We start from the raw sequence: 25,168 nt of genomic DNA, 5'->3' as shown, positions 1-25,168 counted from the left end.
TACCGATAGCAAACTGGTATTGTTTTATAACAAGATATGTAGTCTTCGCTTGGATAATAAGCAACAATATACAGAGTTTCAGTTATTGCTTGTTGGGAGTGCAATTTGGGCAGCTACATGCAAATAAGCTCCGACACCATTGGCTGTGGCAATTAGAACCAATTAGCTAATGAGCTTGAAATATTGTACAGCTGCATATTTTGATACTCGAATTTAAGGACTATAACCACTGGCAGAGGGTGAGTGACCATGTCAGTGAGCCTTTTTCAACAATAGGAAGGGATTTACAATTGTCTTGTAACAATGTTTTAACACAAATATCTTAACTATTGTACCTTTAAAGGACATTTTTTCCCATCAATCTACACTCAATAACTCATGACAAAGTGAAAACATGTTTTTAGACATTTTAGTAAATTTATAACACTCAAAGCTTTAGAAATGGTTTTACTTTTTCACTTTGTCTTTATGGGTTATTGAGTGTAGATTGATGGGCAAAATGGCAATGTTATCCATTTAAAATTAAAGAGAATAAAGTGTGCAAAAAGTGGAGGGGTCTGAATACTTTCTGAGGTGACTGTATATACACTCACCGAGCACTTTATTAGGTATTTATTAGACTTATTTTTTAGACTTCTACTGCTGTAGCCTATCCACTTAGAGTTATAATATGTGTTCAGAGAGCTCTTCTGCATACCACTGTTGTAATGTGTGGTTATTTGCATTACTGTCACCTTCCTATCAGCTTTTACCAGTCTGGCCATTCTCCTCTGATGTCTCATTAACAAGGCGTTTCTGGCTGCAGAACTACTGCTCACTGGATTTGTTTTTTTGCACCATTCTTTGCAAACTCTAGAGACTAGAATGCATGAAAATCCTAAGAGATCAGCAGTTTCTGAGATACTAAAACCACCCTGTCTGCCACCAATGATCATTCCGCAGTCAAAGTCACTTAGATCACATTTTTTCCCATTCTGATGGTGTTAGGTTTCGTGTTTTTCATGTTCTTAGCGTTTGTTAGCGTTTTTGTGTTTTTGTTACCTCCGTGCACACCGTAGTCTCCCTGTCACAACCCCTCTGTTTGTGCAGTTAGTTGCCTGATTGTTATGTGTTTAATCCGTACTCTCCAGCGTTTTCGTATTGATACCTGTTTTGACCTGTTTGTTCCCCGACCATTGAGTTTAGCTTATTCCTTCAGTCTTGTTCAGACCTGTAGTTTTTCGACCTGTTTCTGTCTATGGACTTTCGTTTCTGGATTACGTTTCTGTTTAATTAGCCCATTTGTTTTCGACCCATTGCCCGTGACCGCGACTATTCTCTGGATTATCCTCAATACATCTGTTTGCTGGAGATCTGACCCTTTGCCTGGACTATCGCTTACAAACTGCCTTATCCCTGCTATAACTGTTTGCTGGCTATTGACCCTCGCTGTACCAACCTACCCTGAGAAAATAAAGAACTTTTGTTGTGGTCTCGCTATTGGAGCCCCCGTTCTGAGTGCCTGATAGATGGTTGATGTGAACATTAACTGAAGCTCCTGACCTGTATCTACATGATTGTATGCATTGCACTGCTGCCACACAATTGGCTGATTAGATATTTGCATGAATAAGCAGGTGTAATAAAGTAAAAATGTTCATAAATAAAGTGCTCAGTGAGTGTACATTCTACCTCTTGGGGACATTATAAGCAATCATGGTGTTAACTACCACTGCTGCGCAGATAACATGCTACTTCATATATTGGTTAAACCCAGCAAAGATGCTTGCTAAACTGTAAACATGCATTAAAGATATACAGGACTGGGTGATGTGCATTTTCCCTTTATTAAATTAAGCCTATCTACTTGGAGTTAAAATGTTCCTAATAAAGTGTTCGGTGAGTGTGTATATGCATCCCCAGTAAAAATTTTGGAATCACCTTGCCATTTTCTGATGTCATGTTTTATTCTCTCTATAATCAAACAATTCACACATGGGCAAAGTGCAGACTCAGAGCTTTTATTAAAGTGTGCTTTTATACATATGTTTGAGACAAATTAACATAATTTCAAATAAAAGAGTCATGCTTTGTATTTGGTTGCATATCCTTTGCATGCCATGACTTACTGATATCTGTGACCAAGCAATTATCTGTTATGATCCTTGCTCCTCTCTGTTAGTTAATTTTGTATTATAAATGTATTATTTTACATATTCTTGTCTGGTTTTCTGTTTACATTCATAGTTCATTGCACTTGTCTTCCCCTGTGATGTCTGTCTATATGTAGCTCTAAGCCCGAGTCACTACCCTGTCTGCGTGATTCACGATTCGGGTGTTTTAGGAATTTTCCGGTTTCCCACAATTCCCTCACTTTCCTTACTTCCTGCTTTCTCTCTATTCATATTTGTTGACAGCACTAGACTACTAATAACAACTAGTATAGAGTTTGTACAGTACTAATTATATTAACACACTAATTGTCTAACTAACAGTCACTAGTTTTGGGTAATTATAATTTAATCACGTAAAGTAACAGACTAACATTATCTCTATTTCTATACAGCTCTACAACTCCATCTCGCTGTTCTATTTCTAAATTGCCTGCCTTAAGTGTTTGTACCTGCTCTCCACTATGACTACGTTTTTTAACTCTGTGCAATTGTCTACTCCCTAGTCCGGAGCCGTTTGTATTACATGTGTGTCTTTGTGAATCTAGTTCCACATCTTTGTGCCTCCCCTGTTATTGCATGATTGCCCTTTCATGTCTTACCTGATGTCTATTTGTTAGACTGCCCTCACTCCCAAGCCCCGCCTAGGTTGTCTCATTCCCCTGTGTATTTATACCTGTCCTTTTCAGTTTCACTTTGCTAGTCTCTCCCAGTTTTCTGAGTTCTGCCCAGGTATTCCTTTACTACGTTCTAGCTATTTCTGTGACCTCATTTCTCTGTCTGTTTTTTCTGTGCCCTGTATTTTGGATTTTCTGTTTTTGATGTCTCTTCCTGGTTTTTGGACTCCGTCTTCTGGATCACGTTTCTTTACCTTTGCTCCATTTGGACTGACCACCCAGTTTTTTTTTACTTTTGCCTGCCTGCTTGGATTACACTCTGTCTGGCCCTTCATCCCCCTTCATTAAAACTTGAAGTCTGTGATTGGTTCCTCTGTCCCAAATCCTGACAATATCATCATAGTCTGGGGACAACTCTTACTTTCAACACTATCCTACAATGATCCAAAAAGTCTTTTGTATGGATCTCATTGGGAACTGGAGGGTGGGACTAGATTCAGTTGTAAATGATGCTGATATAGTATGGAACACATTTGTTGGCCAAATGGCTTTAAGTCATCAAGGGTCCAAGGTATCAAACCAGCCACTGTGCTGCCGCTAGATATCCAGTAGGTTGTCAAGGGTTGCTTCTCCATTGAGTATTTTTTTCATTGAGTTCAACAAGGAAATTAGTCAGGAGAAACAATTATTTTTTAATTCAGTCTCTCAACCTATTTATTCAGTCAATATTAATTTAGTTCAATTAGTTAAAAACAGACATTCAACTTCTCAGGGCCCCCCAATCAGTTCCACCTTTCCCCCCACTATGACACCCCTGGCTACACATATTGTCAACCTATTGGACAGCTGAGGACCATGGTGTCAAATATTTAATTGTGATCTTCTCTATGTGGATGTGCAATTATGGAGTTGCGGTTCTGTGCCACACAACTGTGCCACACAATTTATGTCACGTGCCGGTGTTCTTGACCCTCTTCCTGCTATGGTTTTTGCGCTAATTTCTAGACAGGGGGTTGAAATCACATTTTCCAAATCAAAAGAGCTGGTGAATTGGTTTTTGTTCTCTTTGTCACTGTGCTGTTTTTGTGCACATGCCAACTTTATCCTTAATAAGTCTGGAGCTCTGGCTGAACTCCTGGCTGACCAAGCCTTGCTTTACTGCTGTGTCACATGACTCGCACTGGTGACACCTATCTGAATTCCTGTCATGGAAGCTGAGATTAAACTATGTATTAAATATGTAGCTATTATAGGACTCTTTCACTGTTGTGTCTCCATTCTTCTGGCGTCTCACTTTATACAGATTATACATATTTGCCAAATTAAGGGTTGGTTCCAGGTATTGCTTGTTTGTGGTTGCTTGCCAGTAATCGACTACTGGGAACAAATTTATATGAGCATGAACATGCTCTTTCTGTTTTCCATCAGTTTTCATATGTCCCTTAACATGTTTTCCTCTCCCAGGTCTTTTATACATGCCCATAGTATGGTTATTTTTCATGTATACACTGTGTACTGGCTGTTGACTACTTGTACGTGTACCTAGATAAAATGACTGGCACACTGACCTGATACTGTCATTTTTACACATGAAAACTCACTAACTCAAGCTAAGAGCTTCAAACAGCATTCTATTTCTTACAAGATGCTCTGCTTAATTGGCTCTGAATGCTAAGAAAAGAAAGTTCTAGTAATTTTAATTACGTAATTTTACTTACTTTTTTAGTATTTTAGTATTTTTACATACGTATGCTAGCTGGCTGGCTGGCATACTGCCTTCGACACTGTGGATCACTCCATCCTCCTGTCCGCCCTGTCAGCAACAGGCATCTGTGGCATAGCCCTGGACTGGATTGAGTCCTACCTCTCTGGTCGCTCCTTCCAGGTTGCCTGGGCTGGTACGGTATCGACACCTCGGCCCCTTGCCACAGGAGTTCCCCAGGGCTCAGTCCTAGGCCCGCTTCTTTTTTCTCTTTATACTTGTTCCCTTGGCCCTGTGATCACTGCACATGGGCTATCCTACCACTGCTATGCGGACGATACCCAACTCTTCATCTCATTCCCACCATCTGATACACAGGTTTCTGCCCGTATCTCTGCTTGCCTGAGTGACATCCAGAGCTGGATGGACAACCACCATCTAAAGCTCAACCCAGGTAAGACTGAAATGATATTCATCCCTGCTAAAACTTCTCCCCATCTGGATCTCTCCATTTCCCTCGGGGATACCACACTCACGCCATCACCCAGTGCAAGGAACCTCGGCGTGGTGATGGACAGCAGACTGTCCCTTTCCGAGAACATTGCGGCGGTGACCCGGTCATGCAGGTTCTTCCTATACAACATACGGAGAATCTGCCCCTTTCTCACCCCCTACTCGACCCAGCTCCTGGTCCAAGCGATGGTTCTGTCCCGCCTGGACTACTGCAATTCCCTCTTGGCTGGCCTTCCACCGTCCGCCATCAGACCCCTCCAACTTATCCAGAATGCAGCAGCTTGTCTGGTCTTCAACCTTCCCAAATACTCACATGTCACCCCCCTGCTTACTTCCCTCCACTGGCTGCCTGTCATGGCTCGCATCAAATTCAAAACATTGGTGCTAGCCTTCCAAGCAGTTAAGGGGTCTTCCCCAGCTTACCAACAAAAAATCATCAGACCCTACACCCCTGCCAGACCTCTTCGTTCAGCCTCCACAGGCCGCTTGGCACCTCCCCCTCTCCGAACCTCACGCTCACGACTACTGTCTGTTCTGGCTCCACGGTGGTGGAATGAACTCCCCGTTGAGGTCAGAACTGTAGAATATCTCCCCACCTTCAAGTGCAAACTGAAGACGCACCTCTTCAAGCAGCACCTCTCCCCATCCCTCCCTACCTCCCTGTGAACCTTAATTGTTGTCTTTGTGATTTACGTTGTGTTTCGGTATTTTTTAGTTGGCTAGGTAAGCAGTATTTGGATAGTTAAGTTTGGTCACTCTTGCTTTGTTGTTTGTTTATTTGTTGTTTAAAAAAATAAAAAATAAAATAAAAATAGGCCCTGGTCCTTATCTTTGTTGTACGGGTAGCAATTGAAATTGTACTTCCTTTCAACGCACTTACCCCTGGTTATGGGTATGCACTTTGTTGTACGTCGCTCTGGATAAGAGCATCTGCCAAATGCCAATAATGTAATGTAATGTAACGTATGGTGGTAATTCAAAGATGGTAAGTACTTGGGCATATGGATGGATAAGCTTTCCTATAACAAGCATATCTCAAATTTAATAAGGAAGCTTAAAGTTTTGTTTGCTTTTTGCATCCGACAAAAGGGGGGATTATGGATTTGTCTCCGTCTGTTCGTCCGTTGGTTGATTAGTCACACTGTGATGTTGACTTTGTGCTGCTAGGGAGCATTGACAATGAATGGGGAAAGTTATCATACAACAATCAATGGGGACTCACTGGGTTGATGTATTGAAGTGAGAGTCAATGGAGAATTTTGGGGCAAACCTCTAACCACAAGACACACACACACAACAAAATAGACTAGAATATAATATTATTTAATATCACAAGCTATTAAATCATGTTTACAAGGAAAATTGCTTGTATTTGATATTGTAATTTTGAGCAACTGGAGAAAGCGACAAGGTGATTGTCTCTACCACTTGCGCAATCACAACTACCGCAGCATATAATATATATATATATATATTATATATATATATTATATATATGCATATAATCAAACCTATAGCATTTATTGAATCAATACAGGCATGAAATTATGTCGTATAGTATGTGTTTTGAAAGTAAACAGAATTACAAACCCAAAAAAACACAGATCTGACACACATAGTTTACTGTTACTTTCGACCCACTCCTGTGTTACACTCAGTCCGTTCCTGGCCTATTTATGTTAAACTCATATATCATAGAATGTAAATTACAGTTGTTCATCGTGAAGGATGTGAGCAAGTTGTGTGTCAGGAAATATGGGATCTCTATCTCTATTAATTTAGGAGTAAATGGGATCAAACAAAAAAGCTTTACTTTCAACCCAGCTCTCCCCTACCATATAATTCCAATGGAGGGAACAAGGGTGAAACTGATGTAGGATTAGATGCCATGCATTTTGAAATATGGCGGGTGGTCTTTATTTTTTTTAAATATGAAAAATTCTACAGGTCCATCAGGATCATCTGTTAAGATAGACGTCATCATTAACACCAGTACGTACCAAGATTCACTTATGATTAACTGTTTATGTCAGTACACATATAAATTCAGTGAGCACTTTATTAGGTATCTATTAGTATATGTATATAATCATTATTCATGACTGTAGTGCCACTTTAGAATTGCACTGGGAAGTAGTGATGTCATTTGTCGCCCTCTCTGTCTCTCGATCATCAGATACTGCAAGGAATGTCTCCCAATGGGATACTTGACCAGGTAAGCCCCACTCCCACTGCATTTTACCTGTGACTGAATAGGGTATCTTTCACTGAACCCTCTTTGATTGAACCCTCTTTGTCTGGACCTGCTTCACAGACCAAATGCTTCAGCCTTTTTGGAGAGAAGGCTCCTTTTCACTCATATACAGTGGTTTCGGGTTTAATTTTAAGTTTTTCCTCTGCCGCCACCAGGGAAAAAATACATGCGAGGTTCCAACAGTATGGGGAAGCATGGTGGAGTATCATTTGTATTGGGGAAAAAACATTGCTCTTTTAGCTGGCAAAATATTAGTTGTCACTTATCTTGATTGACCATATACACCGATGAGCCAAAACATTATGACATTATATGGCCTAATATATTGTTGGTCCTGCGAAAACAGCTCTGACCCACCCGAGGCATGGAGGCACTAGATCCTTTAAGTCCTGGAAATTGTGAGGTGGAGGTGCCGTGGATTGGACTTCCTGTTCCAGCGCATCCTGCAAATGCTTGATCGGATTGAGACCTGGGGAATTTGGAGGCCAGGGAAACACATTGAATTCTTTGTCATGTTTCTGAAACCATTCCTGAACAATGGGCCTCATTTATAAATATTTTCGGAAATCTGTGTGCAAATGTATGTGTGATTGGAAACGAACTAACAACTTACGCCAGATTTATCAAACAAGCATAAACACAGCTTTTTTTCATATCCACTAGTGTATGTTGATAAATACCAAGTAATCGTACAGCAAAGGCATTCACAGAATTTGTGATTAGCATAAATTGACGCCCATAAACCACCAAATATGGAATTTCAGCTTTTTAAAGAGATACGTTAAAACGTGACACCAAAAAAAACCTCATAAACAAATGAAGCATATCAGCCACATGTCATGCCACTTCTATGGCCTACCATGATGTTTGCAGCTGTAACTTGAACTTGCCGTTATTGTATATATAACTCCACTTTAATTAATCACGATTACTGGAAAGAGACATCACCCATTTTAATGTTGAATCGTGTTGCGTTTTTAAATGATATGAATAATTGTAATATCCAATTAGCATATTAAAATAATTTAGCCACTCTGAATCAAAATAAAATAATAATTAATGGAATAATAAAATAAAAATTGCATTTCCGCTCACTATGCAAACAGCTGAGACCACTCGTGAAGTTCGTTCGGCTACGAAAAAATTGACATCCGAAAACTTTGATAAATCCCACATCATTTGTGCAAATGGATTTACGTTGGAATTTCATTTGGCTCACATTTCATAAATGAGGTCCAATGTATGCAGTGTGGCAGGGCGTATTATCCTGCTGAAAAAAGCCATTGCCATAGGGGAATACCGTTGCCATGAAGGGGTCTACCTGGTCCACAACGATGTTTAGGTAGGTGTCGTGTCACATTGATGTCCACATGAATGCCCAGAGGTGTACCAGCAGAACATTGCCCAGAGCATCACACTCCCTCCGGCGGCTTGTCTTTTTCCCACAGTGCATCCTGGTGGCATCTTTTCTCCAGGTAAACGGTAAAAAAATACCTGGCCGTCCACATTATGTAAAAGAAAAGGGGACCATGCTTGGGCGCTTTGAACCGTTAGAATGGTCACTCTGACTGGTCTGTGCCTATGCAGCCTCATACACATTGTTATGAGATAAAGCCAATACATGTTGATTATCTGTGAGTGGTCATGGTCACGACATGGCTCAGGCAGTAAGAGCTGTCGTCTGGCAGTCGGAAGGTTGCCGGTTCGATCCCCCGCCCGGGCTGTGTCGAAGCGTCCCTGAGCAAGACACCTAACCCCCAAATGCTCCTGATGAGCTGGTCGGGCCTTGCATGACAGCCAATCGCCGTCAGTGTGAGAGTGTGTGTATGAATGGGTGAATGGAGAAGCATCAATTGTACAGCGCTTTGGATAAAGGCGCTATATAAATGCCTGCCATTTACCATTCATGACGTTTTGGCTCTGTTGTTCTGAGATAAAGCGAATAAAGGTTGATTCTGTGTGTGATCATAATATATTGACTCATCGGTGTACATTTTTCCTGTACAAAGAAGAAAAAATATCACATAACCAACACCAGGTGGCAAATGCGAGCACTCTACTCCAAAGCTGCTGTGAGCCCACCCTTGCCTGCACAATTTACTTAATTTTCCCTATGCGACTATAGATAAATACAAGAGACTTGTTAAGTCAAATATTTGTAGCCTACCTTTGTAATTTCATGGTAGCCTAGTGCATGTAATTCATACCGCTCTGTTATGCCTACTGGGATGTTTCCCAAAACATGTCACTACTGAAATGTTTGTGCTACTCCAGATTTACCTTTTTCCACTGGTGCCACTATTTAAACTGGTGGCACAATCACAAAATTTTGAGGTACAACATTTTGATGTGCTTTGATATTTATTTAGCAATACAGTAATTTAACCCCTTAAGTATTGCCGCTTTTCTTGACATAAGCTTGAAAATGAAATATCCAATATAAAATGGTTACTATTCTTGAACACTTTCGACAACAGGCATAATTCTGGTCTCTTCTGAAAGTTTCTTCTGGGGTTTGTTTTCCAAGAGTCGGAATTACTCTAGATATTACTAAAACAAAGTGGAAGCTTTTTTCCTCACAGAAAAGTTGTTGCTGTTTTTAATTGGATACAAATCAGTGTAGCTGTGGCTGGTGCACTTAGAAACACAATGAAGCCAAGTCACAACACTAGATTCAAATTTGAAGATAATATCACCAAAAATTTGCATTCTGAATTGCTTTTTTTGAATATTCCAAAATATTCACTCAGATGAGCGATTCCTTGGAGCTCCTCCAAGAGCTATATTTAGATGTTGGTGTTGTTGTAAAATGTCAACCTTTTTTGGCATAAAATCTCAAGAACTGTTTTAGCCAAAGTGCAACACTCTCAGCGTGCATATTGAAAATGCTATGTTTTCATTACGCAGGTGAAAAAATGATCTGGTGTTTTATGCAAGTCATTAGTGGAAATGCATTTTATTTGTCACTTCAATAACATGCCTGTAGTCAGTTCTTTGATGAGCTGAAATTATACAGAATTGTCTTACACATGGATGGGGGTAACGCATTTTCTCTGCAACTACATTACAAATACTGGTCAGAGACACTCGTAGTTGGGCTCATCGTGTTTGAGAGAGCCTATACAAAACTTATACTTTTGTAGAAGTATACAACGGCGAAACGGACAACAATGATTGTAAACAATCAAGTAAACAATGAACATGTTGCTTATGTTTTGATTATAGATGGAATCAATAATATGACTATTAAATAGGCAAACTCCACATCATACAGATAAATACATTGCAATTTAATTAATAATATATGGTCTGTATTGTCATACTTAGGCTACATTGTCTTCCAGCATTTGGCAATGGGCTACTGTTAAAATGCATAATTATAAATAAATATAAGCATAAATATAGTTGGATAACTGCAATGAGTAATATCCGGGACAGCTAGCCTATTTTTTTACTTTAGTCCATGTTCCAGATTTAGGAGGTTTTAGCCTCCTGAGTGTACTTCTTAAAAGCTTGTGCTCACCTATTGTGAAATTTGACCACGGACATAAATGACGTGTGACAGGTGTCAAAATCCCAAAACAGTACCGTTGCCAGCATACCCCCACCCCATATAAGGCTCCATTTCTTTGTTATCTATGTTCTTGACATAGATTCATCCACCCATTGGTGTTAGGTGTAGCCTAATACCAACCTTCAGCCTGTCTGATTTTAGATCCTGATCCAAGTTAGACTTGAAAATAAATACCCTGCCCTGAAGTATTATAACATTTACAACGGCTAGATTCATATTTTTTAAACTCCAAGCAGAACAGTCTGTACGTCCAGTTCAGCCTTGATATTACACTTGCTTAGCCACATGAAAATAATTGTGTCTCCTGACTAATTGAATTCCCTATGGCAAATATCTGGTATTCGCTTCCAGAAACAGATGTTTCAGCTCTATATTGCAATTATCTCCTTGAAAAAGGACTCTGCTGCCCTCGATTGTCACTGCAAGTACTTCAGACAGTGATGGATTAGAGTGCTCACATTTGCTACCTGGTGATTGTTGTGCAAACAACAAATTTGTTTTTCCAGTACTGTGGAAAAACAAAACAAAAAAAAAAGCAAATTGCAGCCGCCCAGAAAATCTTTCAAGGTGGCAGCACAAAATGAAACACGAAACCACTGTACAATGTTATCAGGCTGTGTGAAAAGAATATCATTTTTTCAGATATTGTGTAATGCATCTGTGCTGCACTGAATGCTCTGTAATGCCTCTGTGTTATTTGTGTATATATATTCTGGTCCAGAATTATTGGCATTCTTGATAAATGTGCACAAAAATACAATACTGTAAACTAAAAAATAGTAGTTATTGACATCAACTCTATTTGTGTAGTAACATGTGCAGTGTGCTTTATTAATGATTCAAATATTTTTTCGATGAACAAATGTATTTCCACAGAAAAGCAGGTTTTCACTATTATTGGCATCCCTGGTTGAATTCTTTGTGCCATCACCCCTGGCAAAGATGACAGCCATTAGTCTTTTCCTATACATACATTGTATATATTTATATATGTGACGCAGAATAATACAGAATAATTAAACTGTGTCAGATTCGATTTTGGTCAAAAATTCGATAAGTGCAGATTGGGAAATACTCATGTATCATTTGGCTATAAATCCATTATGTGTCATGATGAGAAAATATGAAAACAATTTACAAATATTAAATCTACCTTAGTCTGGTCCTGTAGGTCCTCCACATTCTCCTTTGCTGGTGCATCAGCTGTAGCTTTGCAAATTAAGTGGTGACGAAAATTATGCATATGTTTATTGATCGTTCTTAAGCCTCTAGTGACTGCTGTCAAAACATTCCTTCCAGATAGGGCTAACGTAAAGTCACCATGTTCCAAACAGAACACGGGTAAGCGGCCGCTTCCACCAGAAGTTAACGTCAGTACAATGGTAGATTTTCTCCTGAGGAATGTGGTTTGATTATTGTTGCTTATTGACTATCCCAGACACTAAAACACTTTCATTGATGCGAATTGGACTAATATTGCCAAATAATTGCACAACGTTCCTGTGTTCGGAAGACCATATTTTCTATACTATTCACTCTTATGCAGGCTGAGTTGTATAAGTTTGCTCTGTTTGTGGTCTCTCGTTAGCAACAGCTTCCCCAGCACAATGTCACAGTGGATCACCATTACCATCACCGTTACTGTATGCTAAAATTGATTGCGTAGCCTATGTGTCTCATACCAAGTTTTTATTAAAATGTTAGGACACACAAAAACCAAAGCTGATGTGGAAGTATTTTTTTATTTATTCATCATGAAAGTTGGAACTGTTTGGAACATAATGTGCAAACTTGGTGTTCGGGACACAGTGAGTTTACATCACCCATACCATTAAGCCAGTGACTGCAAGAAATAATTGTCTGTTGCTGTTGAGCTCTTCATTTGTGCATCCTGTCACAAATAGCTGTCTACAGTATTGGGAACACACTGTACCTAATTATGTTGAAGAAAATGCCCTTGTTATCCTCCAGAAATTATAAAAATTTTCCTTTATATTTTTGTCGTAATGTGAAATATCGGATGTCGTCCTGTTAGCGGCAGCACATGGGATGTATATCAACCACCAGTCACGGTCTTTCTAAAAGTGGATACACTCTAAACCATGAAAGGTGGCATGCATTTAACTCTATAATATATTCGCTTTAAAAAAATAAGTAAATGATGCCATCTACTCATCAGTTTATTTTGCTTCTATGTATTCTGTTCAGAACACAGTGAGTCCAAGTTAGGCTGCTGCCTCCATGACAAAAATGATTTCGGTTACAATACCTAGCCCATTGTTTCTTTTCATCTACATTAATTATATGGATTGCAGCACCAAGACTGCAATAACCTCCTCCCTCCATGGCTTTTCCTAAATACATGTGTTTTTAAAATATGGATGGACAGGTTAATGTAGTCTCACTGCCGTGTTTTCCGAACTTAACACAGAGAAGCGACCACTGCCCCCAGAAGTTAACGTCCGGTCAATGGTAATTTTTTTACTGAGGAATGTGGTTTACGATTATGGTTGCTTTTTGGCTATCCCAGACACTTAAATACATAGAGAAAATGACAAATAAATACACAACTTCCCCGTATGTAACTTGTACAAAGTTTTTATGAAAACAGAAGGAAGGAAACGTGAATTTTTAATGAAAAATGAAAACATTTAAATGCGTAACGTAAACTCACTATTTCGAACGCCACGTTAGCTCACCATTTCATTTCATTTCATTTATTTGTACAGGAAAAAGTAATGTGCAAAGTTGTTACAAGAGTACACAAAGTACTTATAAACCTAGGGCCAACTCAGTTTATAAATGGATTATAAAGTGGGTCTCCTGTCCTGCAGCTAAACACAAAATATAGAGAAAAGAAAACTAAAAACCCACAAGATAAAAAGAGTAAAGAAAGAGAGAAGTATACATTGGGGGTAAGCAGGTGACACTGGCGGAACTACCAGCTATAGACTTTCATTGAAGACAGAGAAAGAACAAGTAAAGGAAAGAGACAATTCTTGGGAGTGTATTGTATTTATAATGAATTCATGGGAGACTTCAGAAAAGCAAAATGAATGGGAGTTGAAAATTTGGGCTGAATTATGAGTTTCTGGGGTGTTGGACTGATGAAACAGATGAAACTGGGCAACTAATAGGGGTTCTATTAGTAGAGCACCGTCTGAGAGTAATTCAATATTGGTTTGTTTCTTTTTGCTTCCTTTAATCAGATGTATTCCAAAGGGTTTTGGGGTTTGAAGCTGCATTGCTTATAAATTTTGATAGTAGGCAGTTTTAGAATTACATAATTTAAGGGCACACTTGTTTCAATTTCGGTATTGCTTGTAGTTGAACTTCGGGAGGCATCCTGATGAGATGCCCGAACCACCTCAATTGGCTCCTTTCGACGCGAAGGAGCAGCGGCTCTACTCCGAGCTCCCTCCGGATGTCCGAGCTCCTCACCCTATCTCTAAGGCTGAGCCCGGCCACCCTACGGAGGAAGCTCATTTCGGCCGCTTGTATACGCGATCTCGTTCTTTCGGTCACTACCCAAAGCTCGTGACCATAGGTGAGGGTTGGGACGTAGATCGACCAGTAAATCGTTCTTCACCACAACGGTCCGGTGCAACGCCCGCATTACTGCTGACGCTGCACCGATCCGCCTGTCGATCTCACGCTCCCTTCTACCCTCACTCGTGAACAAGACCCCGAGATACTTGAACTCCTTCACTTGGGGCAAAGACTCGTTCCCAACCCGGAGGGAGCAATCCACCGTTTTCCGGCAGAGAACCATGGCCTCGGACTTGGAGGTGCTGACTCTCATCCCGGCCGCTTCACACTCGGCTGCAAACCGCTCCAGTGCGTGCTGAAGGTCACGGTCCGATGAAGCCAGCAGAACCACATCATCCGCAAAAAGCAGAGATGCGATTCTGAGGTCACCAAACCGGACACTCTCCTCACCTCGGCTGCGCCTTGAGATCCTGTCCATGAATACCACAAACAGGACCGGTGACAAGGGGCAACCTTGGCGGAGTCCAACACCCACCGGAAACGTGCTTGACTTTGTGCCGAGAATGCGGACACAGCTCTCACTTTGGTTATACAGGGACCTGATGGCTCGTAACAACGGCCCCGGTACCCCATACTCCCGCAGTACACCCCACAGGGTTCCCCGGGGGACACGGTCGAAAGCCTTCTCCAAGTCCACAAAGCACATGTGGACTGGATGGGCAAACTCCCATGACCCCGCCAGCAACCCTGCCAAGGTAAAGAGCTGGTCCACTGTTCCACGGCCAGGACGGAAGCCACATTGCTCCTCCTGAATCCGAGGTTCGACCGTCGGTCGGAGCCTCCTTTCCAGTACCCTAGAGTAAGCTTTCCCAGGGAGGCTGAGGAGTGTGATACCCCGGTAATTGGAGCACACCCTCCGATCCCCCTTCTTGAAAATGGGGACCACCACCCCGGTCTGCCACTCTATAGGTACTGTCCCCGATCTCCACGCGACACTGAAGAGGCGTGTCAGCCAAGACAGCCCAACAATGTCCAGAGCCTTCAGCATCTCAGGGCGAATCTCATCTACACCCGGCGACTTGCCACTGAGGAGCTTTTTGACTACCTCAGCAACTTCCGCCAGGGATATAGGTGCAGATTCCCCCGAGTCTTCAGGCTCTGCCTCTTCCACAGAGGACGTGTTGTTCGGGTTCAGGAGCTCCTCGAAGTGCTCTTTCCACCGCCCGACAATATCCCCAGTCCGGGTCAGCAGTTCTCCTCCCCTGCTGAAAACAGCCTGAGACAAGCCCTGCTTTCCCTTTCTGAGTCGTCGGATGGTTTGCCAGAACTTCCTCGAGGCCAACCGAAAGTCCTTCTCCATAGCCTCCCCGAACTCCTCCCATACCCGGGTTTTTGCTTCAGCGACTGCCGAAGCTGCAGCCCTTCTGGCCACCCGGTACCTGTCTGCTGCTTCAGGGGACCCCCGGGCCAGCCAAGCCCGAAAGGCCTCCTTCTTCAGCTTGACGGCCTCCCTCACCGCTGGTGTCCACCAGCGGGTTCTTGGGTTGCCACCCCGACAGGCACCGATGACCTTCTGACCACAGCTCCTGCTTGCCGCCTCTGCAATGGAGGCTTTGAACATGGCCCACTCGGACTCCATGTCCCCAGCTTCCCCCGGGATGCGTGAGAAGTTCTTCCGGAGGTGGGAGTTGAAGACCTTGCGAACAGGGGCCTCCGCCAGACGTTCCCAGTTCACCCTCACTACACGTTTGGGTTTACCGGGTCTGTCAGGCAGCCTCCCCGGCCACTTGATCCAACTCACCACCAGGTGGTGATCAGTTGACAGCTCTGCTCCTCTCTTCACCCGAGTGTCCAAGACATACGGCCGCAGGTCTGATGATACGACCACAAAGTCGATCATCGATCTTTGGCCTAAGGTGCTCTGGTACCAAGTACACTTATGAGCTACCCTATGCTCGAACATGGTATTTGTTATTGACAATCCATGGCCAGCACAGAAGTCCAATAACAAAACACCGCTTGGGTTCAGATCAGGCAGGCCGTTCCTCCCAATCACCCCCCTCCAGGTTTCTCCGTCATTGCCCACGTGAGCGTTGAAGTCGCCCAGCAGAACTATGGAGTCTCCGGGTGGCACCCTTTCCAGGATGCCACCCAGTGACTCCAAGAAGGCCGGATACTCTGAACTGCCATTTGGTGCATACGCACAAATGACAGTCAGAGCCTTCCCCCCAGCGACACGTAGTCGCAGAGAAGCGACCCTCTCGTTCCCCGGGTGGAACTCCAACACAGTGGCGCTCAGCCGGTGGCTTGTGAGTATTTTATTTATTTACTTAGGCTGCACAAAGCACAGGCCTTTATTTGGGGCAGGCTTGTATTCGAGGCAGGCCTTCATTTCTTATTAGGCTTCTGTTGTAGAATTTTATTCTTAGAAATAAAGTAAAAGGCTACACTTACAGTGGGCCAAAACTGTTCAACACTTCCTGTAACCGTTCGGAAATCAATTAGTGTAGGCTACCATTACCGTTTGGTAATTCACAGTGTCAGTCTTAACAGACTTAGTTTCTTGCAAATATTCTCAAACACAATAAATCACATGCAAGTCCAGAATCCATAAAATAACAACTTGCCAGACACGCCTTCATGAACAATAACAAATTAGCGTAGATAACAGCAAGTTAAGGATCTTTTTTTCCTGAAGTGCGTTTTATTGTGAGACATGCGTTTTGTTTGGAGCAGCATACCGGTAGGCTATCAAAAGATTTTCGCTTTGGTTTGGGATTTAATTTACTTTACTGGTGGGCACTGAAATCTGGGGGTTATTTGATGGTTCACTGTTAAGTTTTATGTAGTTGAAAGAGTGTCGGGATTTCCACCGTCTGTTTATTGCGAGCCAAGGCAGCCGCTTTCATTCATTCATTGAACATGCGCTGTGCTGTAAATACATGGAAACCTTATTGCGTAGCCAAGTAGCCTAAATTGAGTTAATTTTTAATTTTGCCTGATTTACTTTTTATTAAATTCGTAGGCTGGAATGCCTTGCGGCAACAATTGTGTTTAAATGTATACTGCTTCAGCCTTTGGCAAGCTACTCAGAAGGGGTGGCAAGCGACTGGTAGCTTGAGAGCAACGTGTTGGAGACCCATGGTGTAGGACAACGACTTTTCATTGGCAACAGTATTAAACCAACCAACAATATAAAATATTAAGAAGAGCTCTTTAATTTCATTGAGTTAAATCGAAACAATGTCTTCTAGTGCTCATGGACTGATAGCCCTACTGGTAGGCAATATTACCCCGGCTTGTATTTGGGGGCCGGCCTTTATTTGTCCGAATCGGCCACACCCCCGGCTATTATCCGAGGCCCGGCTTCAAATAGAATCCCGGACACAATTTGAGGATTTACTGTATTTAGAGGGTTGATTCCGAACAGTGCAACTTTCATGATGAATAAATAAAGAAAATACTTCCAGATCTGCTTTTGTCTAATTCCTTACGGGATTTCAGCATAAAGTGACAGAGTAATAGTGATCCACTGTAACATTGTGATAGGGAAGCGGTTGCTAATGAGAGACTATGAACCGGGCATGTTAATAGGGCTCAGCCTGCATAACAGAGTGAATAGGTGTTCAGACCATCGTGAGCTTACTCAGTCTTCCAAATCCAGGGACATTGTGTAGTTATTTGATGTTTTCTCTATGAATATTGGTACAATTCACATCAATCAGAGTGTTTTAGTGCATGCGATGGTCAATAAGCAACCATAATCATACTCCACATTCCTGGAGAAAAACTACCATTGTACGGATGTTAACTAGCGATTGCCTCCCCGTGTTCTGTTCAGAACATGGTGAGTTGACTCTATGCTTATGCAAATAACCCGCAGGACCCCCGCAAATTGCACTTCTGTCCCTTAAAGGTCATACGCCATTTACCGCATTGCGTCACATATGGGGAATAACCATACTATTGGCTTTGGAAAATAATCTCCCCAAAACCCGGTCACTTTCTTTTCAGGTTACACACCAACTGCTTACCAACTGTTTCTATGATGAGAAGTAAATACAGACCAATAGAATAGGCTACCATAAGCTAATAGTGTTCCCTGTAACTGGCAGAGCACAGTAGACAAGCTGCTAAAGAAGACTAACCTGGCACAAGTGATTGGGACGTACTCCTGGAGAGAGCAGTTTGTTGAAGCGGTGACCATCAGTGCAGGTTAGCTGGTTGGATGGGTGCGTGTGTGTATGTCAGAGCCTTGTTAATGCTCTTAAGTGGTCCATTCTAGCATAACATTAATGGAGTATTATTTCAAAGCCATAAAGTAAGGTAACATACAAAGTGTTTATCTTCCTGAGAGACAGATTATTTCATAAATATGCAGCAGGCTCATGCCCAGTATGTGATTGTGTTTCTTTTTATTGCATGCTGTACAGAATCCCCAACTGATTAGCGTGTCCTCTGAGCCACTCGCTCTTCATTAACAGGCCATCACAATATCACCTCTCCAACCCCTGTTGACAGGTGGATTAAACCTGCTTCTTGTTATCCTTGAGTCTGTGCATGGTTCATCCAGCCCATAGTCTTGACACATATCAATTAGTTAAGATTAAGAAATCGCAGTGGTCTTATTTAAAAACGTTTTAAAACAATTCATGTTATGTGCCAATTGGTGCATTGGGAAGTCAAGATTCTAAAGGTTTCTGTCAATATGTCTGTTGCATATGTATGGTAAAATCTCACAAAATGAATCATGCAAATAGAAAGGAAAGTTGATCTGATCTCGTCAGTGTTACTGGCGACACTCCCGATCCCAGAGGTTAACAAGAATTCATGATTTACAAATGCATTAATTAAGCATGGAATTAAGTTCTCATTAGTTAATTTATTTCTTAACTCCTAACTAATGTATTCTTTACATTAATATCTTTATATTAGCAAACCATAGGATAAACGTATAATTAGTAAAGCATTAACAGAGACATTAACTGGTTTTCTCTTTCCAATATGAATTGGCATGAACTAATGTAGTTGTTAGCATGCATTAATGATGAACAGCTTAACTTTTCAATAGTTAAATATTAACAACTACATTATTTCATGCCAATTCATGTAACCTTATTGTAAAGTGTTGCCAGTTTAGGGTTTGCTTTTCACACAACCACCACCAGGTGGCAAATGTCAGCACTCCACAGCTGTTGTACTCCACAGCTGTTGTGAGCCTACCCTTGCTGGTGCGATGGAATTAATTTTCCTAGGCCTACTATTTCTAGCCTTTTCTTGAAATATCTTGTTTTTAGTTAAATTATCGTGAATTCATACATGGTAGCGCAGTAGCTAACCTACACTATGATGAGTGTTAACCATTTACGCATAGATTTGCAAGGTTGGAATTTCCCAGTTGAAAATGATAGTGGCCGCGTTTCCCGATAGCGAACGTTCTTAAGGAGTTAAGAACGCTCTTAAGAAGGGTTCGGCTAAGAAGGATCCTTAAGTTACGAGTGTTTCCCGAACACCTTCTTAGTGGCGTTCTTAAGACTGCGCTTAAGAAGGGTTGAAAGAACGTTCTTAATGGGAGCTGTCCACCCCCTCAGTGCTGGATTCAAAACAATCGACAAGCTAATCGATTGTTCCACATAATTACATGCTCCCAGATGAAGTTCTGAGTGGCGTCCTACAATAAAACAACACTGAGAATAACGCGCGGGGAAATGAGGCGCCAGAACGCGATTATAATACTAATTGCGGGCTGAATCCACACTTTTCTTTTCTAATTTGCCATGCGTAGGCTATGTAACAGGATAGGAATTTCCTCATTTTCGGGGCAAAAAGGCCTTTGAGTGAAATTAGAGGATGTGGAGAATAAATTACTTGACTTTAAAGTTTTGATTTTAGTATGAATCAGGGGTGAAAGTGGATTGAAATTCTTGCCGGTACTACTACCTCAACCATGGGGCACTTTGGCAAAGACAGACCCTATGAGACAGACAGCAGAAAATTGGCTTGAAACCGGCTACGGTTTGCAAGCCTACGGCCTGGTCGCAAGAGTGCAAGAACCGGGAGAACAGCTGACATCCCGCAGGAAACGCGAGTGAGGCCGAGGGAGGGAGGCGGAGCCCGGAACGGGACTCTTAGCTCGCTGGATTTGACATGGACTCTTTTAACACTGAGACATTTTAATCTGTTCTTAACTTGTGTTTTAGTAAGTATAATAAATCTTGTTTTTAACCTTCCGTCTGCAGTAGAAGACGGAACTCTCCAGTAGAAATCATTGGAGTTACACTCCACACCCATAACATTTCTAAATTCTTACGTTTATTTTGTGTGCGAATCATGGCCAATTACACAAATATAACAATAATAATAAATGTTTAAACCGGAAATAAGGTGTTAAATAACTGTAGAAAGGTCTGATTTGAACCTGAGGCTTCCACACGAAAAACGGTAACATTAACCACTACACCATCTTTAGCCCTCACAATAAATAAAATACATTTGCTTGATAACGGATCTCACAGTTTTGTTTATTTGACTCTTTTATTTGCACTGCAGATGCTGGTTGAGAAACGGTGTCTCAATAACAGGGCACAGGTACGGGGAAGCTAGAACTTGGGTAGGGAACAGAATAACAGAAAGACACAGAACCTGATATTTGGGCAGTAACTAACTGTTTTAGCCTACAGCCGCATATTTAGCAGATGAGGTCCTCTGGAATCTGCCTTTTGACTGTTCCAAGTGTTGAGGCTAAGAGAAGTGAGGGGGCATTCAGTTTCTGTAGCCCTAGCCTTTGGAATAGATTGCCAGATGGACTGCAAGGCTCTGCATCTGTAGACACTTTAAAAAAAAATACTTACCTTTTTAGCATTAGCTTTTAGTTAGTGCATCCATATTCTTTTGTAATCATTTATTCTTAAATTATTTTATTAGTCAATTTAGTTTTATTGAGTCTTTTAGGAATCAGATTTTTATGTTCTTTATTTTTTATCTTATTTCAAAAGTTAGCCTTTTAACTGTTTGTTTGTGTTTTGCATTTTTGTGTGGATGTAGATTCCAACAAATATAGACCTATGTTTACTAAAAGAAAAGTAATTTCATGCGCTTGAGCGAAATAACATAACTGCTAACAGTACACTGTTCAGATCACTAGAAGAATCTCGCTAGAACTGACAAGAAGTGAGATCTGTGAATGAGGCAGTGATCTGCGCAATTGATTGGCTCTATCCGGAGAGGAGAACAAATGTGATTATCTAATCAGTCAATTGTGTGGCAGCAGTGCAATGCATATGGGGAAAAAAGTGTCTTTGACCTTGAAATGATTGTTGGTGGCAGACTAGTGGTTTGAGTATCTCAGAAACTGCTGATCTCCTGGGATTTTCACACACACTAGTCTCTAGAGTTTGCAAAGAATGGTGCAGAAAAGAAAAAAAAATCCCATGAGCAGCAGTTCTACAGAAAGAAACGCCTTGTTAATGAGAGGCATCAGAGGAGAAAGGCCAGACTGGTTGAAGGTGACAGTAAAGCAAATAACCACACATTACAACAGTGGTATGCAGAAGGGCATCTCTGAACACACAATGCATGATAACTCTAAATGGATAGGCTACAGCAGTAGAAGTCTAAAACTTAAGTCTAATACGTACCTAATAAAGTGCTTACTGAGTCTATAATCTATTGGCCTATTACAATGTAATGGTAGGGGCAATTAAAGGTCGGGACACTCCGTAAATCTGTACATTGGGCCTTAAAGGGCCACTAGAGAAATGTGCAGATAAAAACGACCTCGTCTGAAATGGCAATTTTAATCACAGACAATTATGTGAACTCCATTCATTTTTCCCATGGCAAAATTGTCAAAGGCAAAGGTTTTGCTCTGTGTCATGTCTGACTTCCAAGGCCTATTAATTCAGAATCAGCTGTTACACACACAATGTGAGAACATTGTCAGGTGGTCAGGTGGTATGTTAGGCAGCCAACAGTGCTTGCATCTGGTTCCCATATTAATCCCTTAAATCTTTTTGCATTCATTCCTTTTTTCAGGGTGGCATTTTAAATCACTATGGTAACAGTATATACCATTTTAAAGCGTTAAAACTTACTGTTCCATCTGTATAACCTATTTTAAAATGCCATTGCTTTAATCAGTTCCTTGTTTTGTAACATGTGGGTGTTGTAAGCATGGGGGGAACCTCACGTCTCTGCATTTTGGAAATCCACATACAACAAGAAATAAGGTAATGTCAATGTCCTTTTCACAACAATGGTCCAGCAGACCAAATGCATAATAGTTTCTCATTCTAAAAATGTGCTTACTCTGATAAATGCTGAGAATGTCCAATGTTAACTGATTTATGTATGTATGATATATTTATCTTGAGGAATTATCATTGTTCTGCAAAAGTATTTTTACATATAAATGCTATTATCTACATTTTGAAATTGTCTAAATTGAGGATTTCCTTCGAAGGAGTTCCAAGGAATTCATTGGGCCTCATTTATCAAACGTGAGCCAAACAAAATTCACCATAAGTCCTTTGGAAATGCATTTGCACAAATGATGTGGGATTTATCAAAGTTTTTGGATGTCAGTTTTTTCGTAGGAGCTGAACAAACTTCACGAGTGGTGTCAGCAGTTTATTATTCCAGTAATTTATATTTTATTTAGATTTTGAGTAGCAAAATTATTGTGATAAGCCAATTGAATATTATAATTATTCATATCTTATAAAAACGCAACAGGATTCAACCTTAAAATGGCTGATGTTTGCCAATCCTGTTTAATTAATGCTTCAGTGGAGTTTAATATAAATTCCATAAAACAAAAAGTTTGCTATGAATAGGGTGCAGCCTACAAGTCTAAAAGTTTGCTATAAATAGGGCATAGCCTGCTTAGACTGTTGTTTATATGTCTGGCCTCTCTTTACATTACATGTACATTTATTGCTTTAGCATATTAGAACATTTGGGGCATGGCATAGCCTACTTCAGAAAGAGCGCATATTCACCAAGCCGATTTCTTTGGTAAGGCTAACGAGTCAGTTACTACGGCCCAGACACTTCCTTATCAGTTTGTGCAATTTACTGGAGCCAGAGCTCAGAAGATTCACATGCCATTCCTGTACAATTCCAGAACATGGTCAGGTGCTTTCTGTCCTCAGCTTCCTGTGAAAATATATCGCTTCTTGATAATCCCAGACAGTAACATCTCTCCTACAATTTTATAACTTTGCCTCCAGTTTTATGTCACACCATTTCTGTTAAATATATCTGTTTCTAATAAATGTTTCTAATGTGGTAAATGTACCTCCCTACCGGAAATTTCAGCTAAGATCAGCTTCTAAGATGGTTTAAAATGGTATATGATGTGTGTTTTTGACACTTCTAGTGGGTCCTAGCTGGTCTGTGGCTGGTCAAAGCTGGTTAAGCTGGTACAGTAAATTGTTGGCCAATCTGGTGGACTAGCTGACTAGGCTGGTCACCAGGTGAACCATTGGTTGACCAGCAACTTGACAGCTTAAATCAGCTTGACCTGTTTAGACTGGTTCAAGCTGGAATTTTCAGCAAGGCTGTTTTTTGAGAAACACAACATTCTCTCTTTTGATAAAATGCTCTTTTTTTGGTATGATATAGTTGGTGGAAATTATTTGTTACTACTATTGACACATTATGTGTGTGTTTATGTAACTTTGTGCTTTCTTTGTGTATCTGTTCCATCTCACCTAGGGGATGGTGACATGGAAGAGGAGGAAGAGGTGCAGGTTCCTTCCTGCTTTGACTATGTCATGCACTTTTTAACACTTTTCTGGAAGCTTCTGTTTGCCTGTGTGCCACCCACGGGATACTGGAATGGCTGGGCATGCTTTATGGTGTCAATTATTGTGATCGGCATCCTCACTGCAGTAATTGGGGACTTGGCCTCGCATTTTGGCTGCACTGTGGGTCTGCGTGACAGTGTGACTGCAGTGGTCTTTGTGGCCTTGGGCACCTCTGTTCCTGGTAAGACAAAAGATCAGTTCTGCTGTTTACAAATGAATTATATCCTGATTACTATATTGTTTACTGTACAAAAATGTGTCCGTCATGATAAATGTGGTTTGAGCCATTTCTGTACTGAATTTTGAACATGCACATGTTGACCTCTTTTACTGTGGATGATGATACAAACGATACAAACCACTAGAAACTAAGCAGCTATTCGAGTGCATTGGAAAAATGAGAAATAGTTCTGCTCTACTAAACTTTCTCTCTCTCTCCCTTTTCCCCATGCCCCACTCCACGTCAGACACTTTTGCCAGCAAGGTGGCAGCCATTCAGGACAAGTATGCAGACGCATCAGTGGGGAATGTGACAGGCAGTAATGCAGTGAATGTGTTCCTGGGTATTGGGGTGGCGTGGTCCGTGGCAGCAGTATACTGGGAGGTGCAGGGACAGAGTTTCCATGTGGACCCCGGATCACTGGCCTTCTCCGTCACCCTCTACACAGTATTCGCCTTCCTTAGTATGGGTGTGCTGCTGCTCCGTCGTCGGCCTGCCATTGGTGGGGAGCTCGGTGGCCCTCGTGCTGCTAAGCTGCTCACAACTCTGCTGTTCTTGGGCCTGTGGCTGCTGTACATCCTGTTCTCCAGCCTCGAGGCATACTGTCACATACAGGCCTTCTAAACAGGCCATCAGTTTGTTAAAGAAGGCCACACAGGGCTATTAAACAGGGCCACACAGCTATTAAACAGGGTCAAACAACAGAGTTGTTAAACAGGGTCATACAGAGCCAAATTGTGCCACATATTCAAATGCACATATGGACTTCACTGCATTATTGCATATCTGCAACACCTCTCTAACTATAGATTCCGATAATGTGGAAATAAGAGAAACTAT

The 25,168-nt window shown here is 41.4% G+C and overlaps 1 protein-coding gene across 3 annotated transcripts in view; it reads left to right on the top strand.

Moving 5' to 3' along the window:
• Positions 1 to 24,952, top strand: part of slc8a2a (solute carrier family 8 member 2a) — an 80,317-nt gene extending 55,365 nt beyond the window's left edge. For 2 of the 3 annotated variants that reach the window (XM_061248273.1, XM_061248271.1), the window contains exons 9-12: positions 18,415 to 18,514; positions 23,689 to 23,691; positions 24,017 to 24,289; positions 24,576 to 24,952. In XM_061248273.1, the coding sequence (XP_061104257.1) occupies positions 18,415 to 18,514; positions 23,689 to 23,691; positions 24,017 to 24,289; positions 24,576 to 24,952 (753 nt within the window). The remainder of the gene's footprint in view (positions 1 to 18,414; positions 18,515 to 23,688; positions 23,692 to 24,016; positions 24,290 to 24,575) is intronic. The other variant, XM_061248272.1, reaches the window with a different exon arrangement.
• The last annotated feature ends 216 nt before the right edge of the window (positions 24,953 to 25,168 follow it).

This window comes from Conger conger, chromosome 7, assembly GCF_963514075.1.
Source record: "Conger conger chromosome 7, fConCon1.1, whole genome shotgun sequence".
In the NCBI taxonomy this organism is placed as follows: Eukaryota; Metazoa; Chordata; class Actinopteri; order Anguilliformes; family Congridae; genus Conger; species Conger conger.
This window is presented reverse-complemented; position numbering and strand designations above follow the sequence as displayed.